Source organism: Pseudorasbora parva, chromosome 7 (genome assembly GCF_024679245.1).
Source record: "Pseudorasbora parva isolate DD20220531a chromosome 7, ASM2467924v1, whole genome shotgun sequence".
In the NCBI taxonomy this organism is placed as follows: Eukaryota; Metazoa; Chordata; class Actinopteri; order Cypriniformes; family Gobionidae; genus Pseudorasbora; species Pseudorasbora parva.
In genome coordinates this window covers 4,911,539-4,924,897 of record NC_090178.1, presented here as the reverse complement: position 1 = coordinate 4,924,897, position 13,359 = coordinate 4,911,539, and the positions used below count along the sequence as shown (strand labels likewise).

The 13,359-nt window shown below is 38.3% G+C and overlaps 1 protein-coding gene across 5 annotated transcripts in view; it reads left to right on the top strand.

The window, feature by feature from the left end:
• Window positions 1-151: 151 nt before the first annotated feature.
• The window catches only part of ago3a (argonaute RISC catalytic component 3a), a 55,919-nt gene continuing 42,711 nt past the window's right edge, over window positions 152-13,359 (top strand). For 3 of the 5 annotated variants that reach the window (XM_067447817.1, XM_067447816.1, XM_067447815.1), the window contains exon 1: window positions 152-999. In XM_067447817.1, coding sequence (XP_067303918.1) covers window positions 981-999 — 19 coding nt within the window. In that variant the 5' untranslated portion in view covers window positions 152-980. The remainder of the gene's footprint in view (window positions 1,000-13,359) is intronic. The other 2 variants (XM_067447819.1, XM_067447818.1) reach the window with 1 other exon arrangement.

The window sequence follows — 13,359 nt, the reverse complement described above, 5'->3', positions numbered from 1 at the left end:
AGTCAGAACAGTCTGAAGGTCTGACCAAATTTTGGTGGTTTTAGCTTTAAAACTCTAGGAAGAGATACTTCTTAACATTTTGCCAAAGAAAAATAAGCTTAAATACCGTAGTGTTTCTCAAATAAACATAATGAGGCCTAATTAGTTGTTCGCACAAGCTAATGATAATGATGGTTATGATGATGACGGTCACTCGTGGACTCGCGCTTCCCCTCGCAGCCAATCAGCGCGTGGCTCTCGCGCCAGGTCCGTGCGTCGCGCTCGCGGAGGATCAGACGCTCCATATTTAGCTGTAGCGAGTCTCGCAGAGGCTCCGACTGTCAGAGAAACCCTGAGAGAGAGTTCAACTCTCAACTTATTTCCTGTCGCCACTGGCTTAAAACGAAGGGACTAAGCGCTATTGAAAAGCCACTGGCTTCGAGTGTGGAATTCAGTGATGATCGGGGACTTTAAGTGCAGAGAAGACTGCGTTTGACGGGATTTTTGCCCCCTCTCAGATGGGAATGTAGCTTAGCTGGTTACGTTAGCCCGGCCACTAGCAGTAGCAGGCTAGCGCTGTCGAAGAGAGGAGGCGACATAAGTGGACTTTCACTCGCTATAACGTCATAACACCTCAACAAACCGCCTCACTCTTTCCAAAGACGCGTTTGTGAAGGCGTCGCCGTCACAGAAACAGCGTTTCGGGACTGTATTGGGGCAGGCTGAGGGGAACTTTTCCGTTTAGCTGTCTTAGCTAGCTGGCCGTCACGTCAATCTGTCAGCCGAACCTGAAATCCCGACCAGATAGTTCGAGCCAGATACCGGGGCACCGAGCCTCCCACCGTTGATATACGAGCTTCTGGGACGGTGGATTAGGAGCCCGCAACACGGGAGGAGACGCTTGCTTTGGGTTAACGGGTTAGCGGCCGTCGGGATCCGAGTTGAGTTTCTGAAGTTCGTCTACTGCGAGCCGGGGACGGAACCGGACAGAGACCTCATGAATGGAAATCGGAACTACAGGTGTGTATGATGCTGGGCTTTCTGCGCACATCTGGATGTTTTGCTATGACGAGGGATTGAAGGTTATATATAAACCATATGTATGTATGTATGTATGTATGTATGTATGTATGTGTATATATATATATATATATATATATATATATATATATATATATATATATATATATATATGTATATATGTATGTATATATATATATATATATATGTATATGTGTGTGTGTTTATGTATACTGAGCATCGTTATGGTTGAGGAGGTGCTGTTTTGAAAGTCTTAGTGATAGTATAAACCTGCACTGTTAAACCAAGTGACGTCTACAAGAAATTATAACATTTTAATAGGATGTGACGTTCATGACAATAACTTTGAATATGTTTCACTGATGATTGACAGTAAGCAGTAGGCCTATGTTTATTTAAAAGTTTTCTTCTTGACACGTTTTGCTTGAAATATTGTGTCATCATGGAAAATCTGGAGATATCATATCAGGGAATTTTTAAACGTGTGTTCTACTTATGAAACCCTCAATAGGCCGCAGTTTAATTAACACTTTTAAGGTCCAGAAAGGTACTAAAGACATCAATAAAATAGTCCATGTGACTCCAGTGGTTTAACCTTAATTTATTGAAGAGATAAGAATACAAATAAAAATGATTCAGCAATTTCGTTCTGGCCTGTGTCCTTCTCCTACACAGTTTACATTGTAAATACAGTGCAGCTCCTGCATCACCACCACACATGCGGTGCTCACTTGAGCAGGGCATGGAAACTGCTTTAAAGAGAATGACAATGAGATCATTTTCATTTTTGGGTGATCTAATATTGCTCTTTTGTAGATGGCAAGCCATAGTGAGTTCCTTTTTGAGATGTTATTTGATTCGAGGGTTTGGTCAAAAGCTCAAAACGATTGATAAATTGGCCTGGATGGTTCATTAGTAATTTTCTGTGACTTTTGACACAGATAAAGTTATGAAAATTCATTGTTTAAAATATTTAGAGACTCTTTAACCAAGGCTAAGACTGATAATTGGTTTGCTTAACATGACTTAACACAAGAAACAAATTTAATGTTCTTCACCGTTTATTAAATCTCTATCCTTTCTCAAATGATAAATAATTGCTGTAGCTTAAGGCCAATTACTTTGTGGCCAATTAGATTGGAAAGTAACTTTGCATGATTATAATATCATAACAACAATTCTGCTACTAATTCTAGTAATTATCTTATGAATTTTTCTTTTTTTTAAACGTTTTTTTGTACTCCTTATTTAATTATATTGGCAAGATATTTTTTTGTTAAGCTATTATTGTGTTAAAAAGCTATAATCAAATAATTTTAAATTGGTAATGTTTTTGACCGCACTCCTATTGTTCATAAAAAGTCAGTATTCTCGTTTAAGTGTTATAAAAAGATTTTTCCACTTATTGAGTTCTCGTTAGGACTCACGATTGTTCCCTTGGAACACTTTTCTAATATTACTGAGTACTCTTGTTGTAGTGTGGTTGAGATCAGAGCAATTATCTCATTGTGCCTCATCGTGGGCATTTTAAAGGCTGACTGTGAGTCATTTTGTGATGTGAGCAAGCACTGGTCAGACATGATGCAACAAGCTGTAAGTAGAGTCAGGGCAGGTGAGTGACCTCCCATCACCTCATTGACCACAAGGCCAGAAGTTCATTACTGGCAATATTTTGATTTCCCATTTTTAAGTTGTGCATTCCTTTTTGCTTGTGGCTGTTTTCTTGAATGAAACGTGTTCTTGTGTCGATCTGTTAGAAGTCTGGAGGTCCCGTTATCTTGTCACCTGTGGAATACCCCCATTTGAAGGGGCTTGTTGAGCTTGAGTATTGGATTTTCCCTCAAAACACATTCATTTGGTTCCACTAATGGTGAAAAATCATGGTGTGCTTTTGCAACGTAATCGGTAGCCTAAAGAAATGCATGATTGCGAGTCTGGGCATCTGTGCTGATGTGGCCAGTGACCGTGAAGAGACCTAACCTGTGCGGTTTTATTAGGTTTTATGCTAAATATGGCATGGCTGGAGGTGTTTAATTAAACCAGATGTTTCCTGTTGCCAATGTGAAGAGGGCCAAAAGGGAACCCCCGTTGCGTCTCATTTCGAGGTATTGCTACAGGTGGATGGGTACAAAAATGACAAAAGGACGAAATGAATGTCGTTTTCCCACACAGAAAAATGATTTTCAAACCTTTTGAGAACATGAAGTCACGGTTGCTTCAGCACTTAATGATCAAAGTGTCCAGCTTTTGCTTGTCGTTTGCAGTTTGTGCTGCGTTGATGCCGTTTGTTTGATGGCAGTGCCAAAGGAGGGGAAGAGTTACGTCCTTTGCTCTTCATCTAATTCTGAGGGTTTTCAACAATAGCCCCTTTCTCTCCTCCCTTCGCCCATAAGCGGATGACATACTATGGGTGGTTTCTATGGTGAGTGCAGTTTGACTTGCCCTGGTGTTGTGGATGAGGGTGTCACAGACTGCCAGTGTTGAGATGTTTTTTTTTTTTTTTTGTGGGGCCCAGTGTGATGGTAAAATAGTCTGGGTGCTGCCACTGTCACGGGTGATTTTTGAACCATCATTTCAACCTAAAATCTAAGATTTGATTCGATTTAAAGCAATATTGTGCTGTAAATTTCACAACATGTACTCCAATAGTTTTTACGTTTTATTTACTACTTCGAACTGTCAGTGTACTAATTGCATTATGGATAATGTATAACGGTAAGAAGTCAAGTTAACATTAATCAAAGCATGTTTTAAATGTTTTTAATTTAATTACCATTTAGTTATAATTTCTTCAAAGTAATGTAATATGAAAACAGGCTTCTTGTGTTGCTAATTTGATTATGGATAATGTAAAACAGTAAAAAGTGTCTTAAATGTTTTTTTTTTCTTTTTTTCCTGCAAATGAACATTTTAATTCTTTTAAAGTAAAGTAGTATTATAATGGACTTCTTGCATTTATTATTTTACTTTTGCTATCATTCAATGCAGTATCACAAGCTCTTCATCTTCAGATGTTATTGATGAATGATTTTATTGCAATTGTGTGAAGAAGCATAAATAAAAGGTTCGTACAGTATTATTAAAGTGCTTGAATTTGACTTTTTGAAATGAAGTATATATATATATTGGGGAAAATATATAATTGCGATTATTCTGGGTAAAATTTTGATTGCGATTATTGTTATTATTATTTTTTACAAATGAAAAGTGTGTGTGTGTGTGTATATAACATTTTGTTTTTATATTCTCGCAAGACTCGCAGCGGGGAGGGGGCGGGGGCTTTGCATCACGATGGTGTTTCTCCATCGTGATGTCGCACAGCCATCACGATGGACGATGGTATTGTCCATCGGCACAACCCCAGTGCTGATTGACATAGACTGCTATAAAATAACGCATCGTTTGCCTCACTCTGATGAGAAGCCACATCACAGCTGATATTGGCTCACACACACTCGACTGACGATATGAAGTGAGGTAAACATGTTATTAAACGTTGTCTTTTGTTGAACAGGTTTATGAACGCTTCACTAGTTTGTGAAGATGTTTGACTCGTGTTGCTTTTTCAAACGCACGTTATAAACGACTCAAACTCGCAGTCTTTCAGACGGAGCAGCGTTTATCACAGAGCCGCTCTTCGCTAACACACTGGGCATTTATTTATTTAATTTAAATCGCAGCCTTTGAGCTTTCATAATCGCACACAAGCCAAATCGCGATTGCGGTTCCATTTCGATTAATCGTGCAGCCCTAATATGTATGTGTGTGTTAATTATTGAAAGACAATATTATGTAAAATTAGTATTTATTTGTATTGATAAAACGCAATTTTATGTACAGTTAATGCTGCAGCCTGTCTGTTACAGATAAAGAGCTGATTCCCATGGCTATCAGTGATATTTCTCATAAATATCCAAGAATATGATTGAAAAAATTCAGTTTGAATAATATTTGTCATAATATCCTTTTAAGGTACCACTGTCATTGCATGTGCTACACTTTATTGTACTGTTTTATTTGTTTATTTACCTTTTTTAAAATTAGAATAACACTAAATATATTGTTTGATAGGGAAGATCTGTGACTGTTGTCCACAAAAACCAAAAAAGCAGTGACATTTTTTTTTTTTTACAGTATCTATACGAACCCTGTAGAACAACGACAACTGAATAACCAACATTTATTTATTGTTCTCTGTTTATGCTTTTTGCATATTGGTTATTTGGCCATTTAAAAGATCAGTACATCTCTCGTTTTTAGAATGCAATAGCCAAGTAAAAAGCACTTTAAATCATTGAATATTGCTGGGCGTGGGCGATATCCCGGTAGACACAAATTTTGTTGTCCAGTAGAGATTTTGGACTATCATCTCTATCAGGGTTACACTTACGTGATGTTGCCATGCTGCACCCTCACAAAAGCTTATCTTTTGCACGTTTTTAAGCATCACAGTATAAAAACAAGTGATTTTTAAACCGCTGAAGTGCAACTAGCAGCAAACTAATTTTGCTAATATTGTTTCTGACCGTTGTCTGAGAGATGAAGCCGCTTCTCATACTGAACAGTTATTTTTGCTGTCTTATTAGGGTTGAACAGTCAAATACACACACCTATGTGTCAAAATGCTAGTCATTTATATCTTAAGTCTACGGAAGCAGTTGGAAAGGAAAGCACATGCGTATCAGTATATTAGATCAGTGCGTTCACTCTTAAAGTGACAGCTGCCTAATAAATCTGCTCTCTATATTAATCAAACAAAAGACACTCACTGCACCTGAATGAATCATTTTATTACTTTTAATAAGAATACATTTATATTAAATGTACACAGTGAAGAGTACAGTGTTTTTGTACATTTAATTACTATACAATTGATGAAGTATTTATTATTTAGTTTTACAGGTAGGTCTGTCATTTATTTTTCATTTTGTTGAGTAGTTTTGTCCTGTTGCTTGTAATTTTTTTCTTTATTTCATCATGGTTTACTTGTCTTCATTAAGCTTTTTCTTTTACCTAGTTAGGCTAGTATTAGATTTTTGTAATAAAATGGTAACACAATTTTTAATGATATAACAATTTATAGCAAAAGTATATTATCGCAAAATAAAATGACTTGTATCTTGATTTTGGTCATATCGCCTACCACTAGATAGATACTGCATTATTTTATATTGGCCAGCCCTGTTCGCCATGTGCACTGTACAGTCACTATGACCCATCACAGCTCAAGAATGTTATCCCTTTCTTTTTTAGAGACACAGCAACGCATTGTGTTCTGCATCACGGGTGAAATATGCTGCTTTAAAGTGTGTAAATGTAAACCATAAGAAAGGTGGATGAGGAAGAGGTTTTAGGACCCTCTGGAGTGGGTTGTCGGCCTGGGGAATGTTTTCATGGTAGTTACGGATGGGGCTTAGCAATCTCTCTGTGTACATGGGGCCCTCTTTGGCTTTTTGGCCCTTTTTTTCTTTGAAGGTTAGTTGGGGGAAGGCAAAGGGGATCTGTAGAAGGGAATTTAAACTATGAGAGGTAGACATGGGGGAAAGAGGGTCAGAGCTTGACCTAGGTTAGGTCTTCGAGTCCCAGTCTAAACTGACTTTTCAGATGTCTTCTGTCTAATTTTTCTCACTATGCTTGTAACAAATCAGCCTACACAGAGCGCTTTTCACCTAGCTGTGGTGGAGTCTCAACCCAGAATGGATCTTATTCATCGACCCACTCTTGGTGTGGTCAGGGTTCAGGCAGTACTTTGGCAAATGCCGGCCAACCTGTGTCCCTGCAGAACCCGGACCCCCTGTTTTGCCAACCTCCATATACCCTGAGAGGTAAATGTAGATGTTGACTCGTATGAGTCAGTTTTTTGTGTGTGAACCAAATCCATTGTAAAGCACTTGGAGAGGTTACACAGTTAATTTGACTAGTTTGCTGAACTGCAGGTTATTGCTTTTATTCATGTTTGATTTAAAATAGCTGTTACTGTGTTCTCTTAAGGCTTGTGGGATTTCAATCAGTGTAGTAAGTCTCTATTTTTTCCTGTAAGTTTTTCTCAGTTATGTATTATTGGTTTAATAAATGTTATTAATCAAAAAGTATGCCTAATCAGTTGTATTAATAAGACTTAAGTTATTCAATTATCATAAATTATTGAAATAAATAAATAATTATTAGGGCTGTAACGATACACCAAACCCACAATTCGGTTCGTATCACGATTTTTGACCCACGATACGATACAAACCTCGATATGGGGGGGACAAAAGTTTTATTCTGTACAGTATTCTGTAGCCTATTTTGCCGTCAATACCATATATCTGTATGGTCAACAGGCTACTGCCGACGTTTTCTTTGTGGTACCAATAGGCAATATACATTTAACATGAAGTATAGGGCCTCCTGTACATCAATACCAACAGAAGCGCCGCGTCAGACATGCTTCTGGTGTGCAAAGAAAGAGAAAACACCACGCAGCCGCCCCGCGGATGACACGCAACAGAAACGCCACGCTGACACCACGTTGCCAGCCGGTTGGGGAAGCTTCTTGAAACACTTACGGCAAATTGTGTGGGTCTTGTCAACTACACGATTGCCATCCTTGTTCTCCACCGGGTAGCTGAAATGTTGCCATAATGCTGACTTAAAAGTTGGACCTGGACAGGAAGGATAATTCTGGGAGTTGGAAGGGGTGTGTCGCGATTCTGCCTTCTCACATCGCGATACAGGTTCGTGGACCTGCGTATTGCGATTTCGATTTCATATCGCATATCGTTACAGCCCTAATAATTATATTAATGTGTTGTCTGTGTTAATGCGTTTATCGTTAAATGGGGGTAGTCAAATTAATTAATTACTTTACCAATTCAATCAAACACTGCATACTTTTGATTAGAGATGCACCGATGTATTGGCCAATAATCTGTATCATCTGATTAAAAGCTATTCTTTTCACTTTTAAAAAATAAAAACAGCCGATGATTAGGGTAGACGGTATCCTGTCAATCAAAAGGGTGCAGAAAAACGTGTCCGACTGCAACTTATACTCTGTGTGTAAAGAAAATCTTGAATTTAGGGAAAGTTAACGCAACAATAGTGCATTAGCAGTTAAAAAAATAGTTATATAAAAGCGGCTCTATATGACCCTATGAATCACCCGTAGTTCAAGCCAGGGTTGTCAGATCTGCTAGCCTGACGTGGTCATACACAATTCTAGTCAGAATATGAGTCTGATGCTCCATTGGGCTGTGATTATGGGGCGTTTCAACCGAACCAGGAAAGACCTTAATTAGATAGACCTACAACCAATCAGAGCAACAAAGCGATGCATTGTCAAATGTCAACAGAGCTCAACTGCACTCTGTTGCTAAGACTGCGTTTTTTTCCCGCGGGTTTTTTTCTATGTCCGTGATTCATTGGTCATTGGCGATTTCAATTAGATAATTACTCTTCTATGGATCGAAACAGACCGAACTGTCCAACCTACACATTTTTTGGGCGGGGCTAAGTTGGGCTGGCATCCAGGCTACAAATCTGCAGTTTTCACCTACACCTTTCGTCCAATAATGGCAAATAGCACCATGCTTTATGTCTAAAAAGAAACAAAGTGTCATATTTTTTGAAATTCTGTCCATTTTATCATGAAATTTACTATAACTATAAATGGCTTTAAACTATAAATGGTGTTTTGAATATGACGAAAGATCACTGTAGTTCCTCAGTTCAAGCACAGGTAAGTGTTCTCATCCTTCAACAAGTTATATCTCGAAAAACATGCATGAGTATCAAAAGGTATGTTGAAAGGTGCAATACAACTTACCAAAATCCTTATCATAACTCATTTAATCACTTTATCAGGGTTTTATCCACGGAAAACCGTCAGTAAAACAGCTTGTAAACAACATGTTACTTATGATCGTATTTAACGGTACCTCAGGAAAATCATCCGATGTTCACAGTTAGTTAATTAGCAATAAAGAAACACCAGAGAGGAGCTTACTTACTGGTAATTATATGTGTATGCTTGAATAAATCTGTCATGAAGACAAGTGCTTATGAATAATACCTTATATCTGCAGTTGAGTTGTATACAGACATGTCAGTGTTTTATTTGGGTGAAATTAGCCTATTGTATCTTATATCTAATATTATTGTTTACCAAAGAAGTGGGTTGTCTGTATAGTTTGCAGCATTATTTGGGAGAGGTTTCTTTTCTATAAGAAAATCTAATTATCAGTATCGGCTGAGAAATTTAGCATCGGTGCATCTTTACTTTTCATTTATCAATCCAAAATTTGCCAAATTTTGTGACTTTCTACAGCTGTGCAGTTCAGACAGACTGCAGAAAAAGGCTAAATGTTTTGACCATGTCCTTATCTCTGGACTACTGTATCTTTCAAAGGTTACATCTTTACCCTAGCAAGTGTTGAGAGCTGTACCAAGTTACCGTCGACCGGATTGCCAACTGGACACACGCAAAGACATACACACGCTTCCCATCGCCGTTCTGTCACTCAGTGCGTCTGAACCCGGTGCCGTGACTGACGCCATTGTGTCCTGCCGCTGAGCACTCGGCCTGTTCCCACAACCCCAGCCTCTGTGGATTAGGGCCACAACAGCTGTATTGTGTGTGTGTGTGTGTGTGTGTGTGTGTGTGTGTGTGTGTGTTTGCTGTAGTTTGCTAGAGAGGTAGAGAGCTCAGAATACAGTAGTGCATTTATCGCTGGATATCTGGAAACTGACCAGATTGGCTAGTCAGCAGTTAGTGTAGATAGTTGTGAATTTCTCATGGCACTTTTGCTTGGCCTTTTTCACAGTTCACATTTCTCTTTAGTTATTTTAGTGTCATTTATATTCTATTCTTAATTAGTTTGTATTATTTTAAAATAGTTTTAATTTAATATAACTATTTATTTATTTATTTTTTTAAATGTATACATAACTTTTATTTCCGTTTTAATTTTCGTATTTAAACTTTTTTTTTTTTTTCGGTTTAATGCCAGCTTTATTCCAGTTCCACAAAATATTTTTAAATATATTTTGTTTTCATTTTGTTGTTAATTTTGCATGAACGGCTAATATCAATCCGATTGCTGTTACATCTCTTTTAAAGTGCCCCTATTATGGTTTTTCGATTATTCCCTTTCATGCAGTGTGTAAAACAGCTGTTTGTGAATGGAGACGTTCTGCAAAGTTGTAAAGTTGAAAATGCACCATAAAAGTCTCCGAAAAGAAAGAATCGACTTTGAAACACCTAAACGAGTCATTTTTAATTTAAAAGTTATGTTACAGTTCTACATTACTAGAGAAAAAATTGCATAATGCCTGCTTATGTTATTCTTTTCCCACGAACAACTTGACCCGACCACAAACGCGTGATTTTACTGACTACTACTGCTCAAATTTCGGTGTTAAACTCGCTGCTTGCTCTTGATTGGTCAGTTCTCAGTTTATTTAGACCAGCTGCTCCTCACAATCACATGAATAATTATTCATATATATATATTTTCTGCCGGGTGTATTGTGTATGTGTCTGGCTAACTCACATTATTACTGTATTACTGAAATACTTCTGCTAATCATCTGTGGGCCACTATTACCTACTGAGTCTTGTGCAAATTGTCTGTTGTTCTTACTGCTTTGAGTAAAGATGAAGGATGGAGAAAGATTTGTTTCGTTAATGTTCCATCAGTCATTCACGTTAGTGCTCGGCTAACGTACGCGCTGTGATTTAATACAGTTCCCGCATGTGCACTGCTATAAATTAGAAATACACCATGGGTTTGTTGATGGACACACACACTTGTTAATGCTGATAGGGAATTACAGTAGCAACATCTCATAATGAACATCAAAGTGAGTAGTGTATCACTGAGAAATCCTTGCAATGGTTTGTGTTGAATAACTTCTTCTTCCAATGTTTCATCATTGGACTCGTGCTCAGATTGGTATAGTAAAATCAATGCCATCATCGTTACGGTGTGTACAATCGCTAATAATGGGCGGTTTGTTTTATGTGCGCTGTAAGTGGTAGACCAATCACAACTGACTGGGTCATCCGACCAATCAGAATAAAGTAGGCTCGTGGAAAGAGGGATTTAGAGAGACTGATTCATCCAATGAGTCATTTGAGAATAATTGAAAAATGTGGTGATGTCCACATTGACCTTTAAATGCATGTAAACCTGTTGTAGGAGATGCCAAAATAAAAAAATTAGGGCTGAACGATATGGACAATTTCATATCTCGCTTTTCATGCCAGATATCGATACAATACGATATGACTGTGTTCGGTGAAAACCAAGCATTTCTCAGAAAAATAAAAAGATTTAAGCCTACATTTAAAACATGTATTGTGTCAGAAAATGTATTGTTTTTAAGCCTTTCGCACGTACGATCACACAGGTGTAATCAGTCTGTTGAACGTCAATGTTGAATTTAGCCAGAGACGGGCACTTAGAGCTAGCCTGACAAGCCAGACCCACATCAAGATGTTTGGTCTGGAAACTCACCATTGACAGCTCAATCCGAGGGGCGGATAAACGGTTGTCTTTCAAACTCCCTCTGCACGCGATAGGATAGCGCTACACCAACCAGAGCAACGAAGGTGAAGCAGAGCTTGCTGACAGATTAAACATTCGCCGTATCCAGTCGGCTAAACTCCGAACACATCTTCCCTTCTTAAGAATGACTTCAGTGCCGTTCTTTGTTCTTTTCTCAGAGAAAAGCTTAACTCCAAGTCTTCCAGAGTCGCGGTCAAAGCTGGTTCGAAAGACCGCCGCCGTTCGCCAGTTTCTGTGTTTACTAGAAGCACGCAAACGCAACTCGGCAGTCGTCATTATGGCCCCGCCCGCCGACTCTATACACGACTTGATTGGCCCATCCAGATTGTGAGGAATACAGCTCAGAAGGGTATTGAGAGTTCCTAGACGACACTTGCGGGCAGATTAAATTTGCTGCCGCTGGGGTGCGTCTAGATTTCTAGGCTGGCTTAGAGCTGTCATAGATCACAACTTTTCAGTGTTTTCAACCACATACTGTTTATTTTAGGTTTCAAACATATAAATTCACATAAGTACTAAAAAAAACAATACATTTAGAGTTTTAAAATGCACACTGATGTCTATGGAAGAGGTAATAATAATCCATTCCATTATAATTCGACACGTTTTATTCATATCAGATACACACATTGTGTAAGTAACTTCAAAGTTTACTCTATTCTATTCCCAGTTCAACAGCCACTTACTTTTAATTGTTTGGGAGAAATGGATGAATTCACATGTTGTTAAAGCTACACTGTGTGTATATGACCATCCAGTGAATATTAGTTTCTGTTCCTTTCAATTCTAATTTCGTTTTAACTCCTACGGTGGCCGATTTAGTCCAAGAATAACATGGCAATCCCCCTCTTCACATTCGAATGGAAATTAGCTGTAGCTAAATCTGGTGTGAAGCATCTTTTCTCTTGAAAGATTAATGTACTTGCACATGGTCCCTGTCAAATAAATAATAAACAAACAAACAAAAGACACGCTGCCATCGAGTGTTAAAACGTGAAAAGCTTGAATTTACGGATATGTCCCTCTTTGGCTAATGTACTTTCAAGATGGAGGGGCAACATGGCGACCGGCATTCGAACCCCTCACCCGTATGTATTTTCAATGGCATATTCTAAACTTACCAGAATACTTTATTACTTGAAAGAAGTAAATATACATTAATGAGCACATATATTTTTGAAAGAACTAAGTGTTTTTAGCTAAGAATAAACTAAAAAAGTTACACAGTGTAGCTTTAACATGGAGGTTGTAAATCCAACAGATCTGATTCTCTGAACAGTGTCTGCGGCACAAACTAACACGGCGGCGACCATCGCGCATACGGCTCAACTAACACGATCGTTATAAAGGTCTTTAAACAACAATATACTTCCACTTGCATGTATCTGACAATCGGAATAGCTAACACATTTGTGAATATTCTGAATAAAAAAGGAAAAATTACATAAGCAGATCATCATTCATTCAGCGCTGTTTCTGCTGCGGTGTGTCACGTTGGAAATGCCGCCCCCCCCCCCCTCTCCTACGTCCCTGGTAGTGTGTGCGCTGGCTTTAGCGGTGTATTCAAGGGCACTCGTAAAACTGATGTTTGTTGTGACTGCCAGAGTTGTATGCAGGGCGAGCGCGGAGAGAGGAAATCTATATCGTCGATTATTGTTGCTTTTTTCAATAGTAATATCTTGAAAGTTCATATCGAGACATAGATACGATTACGATATATCGTTCAGCCCTACTTTAAAAGAGAATAATAGAGAAACTTTAATGAGCGTTTACTAAAAAGCAAAGA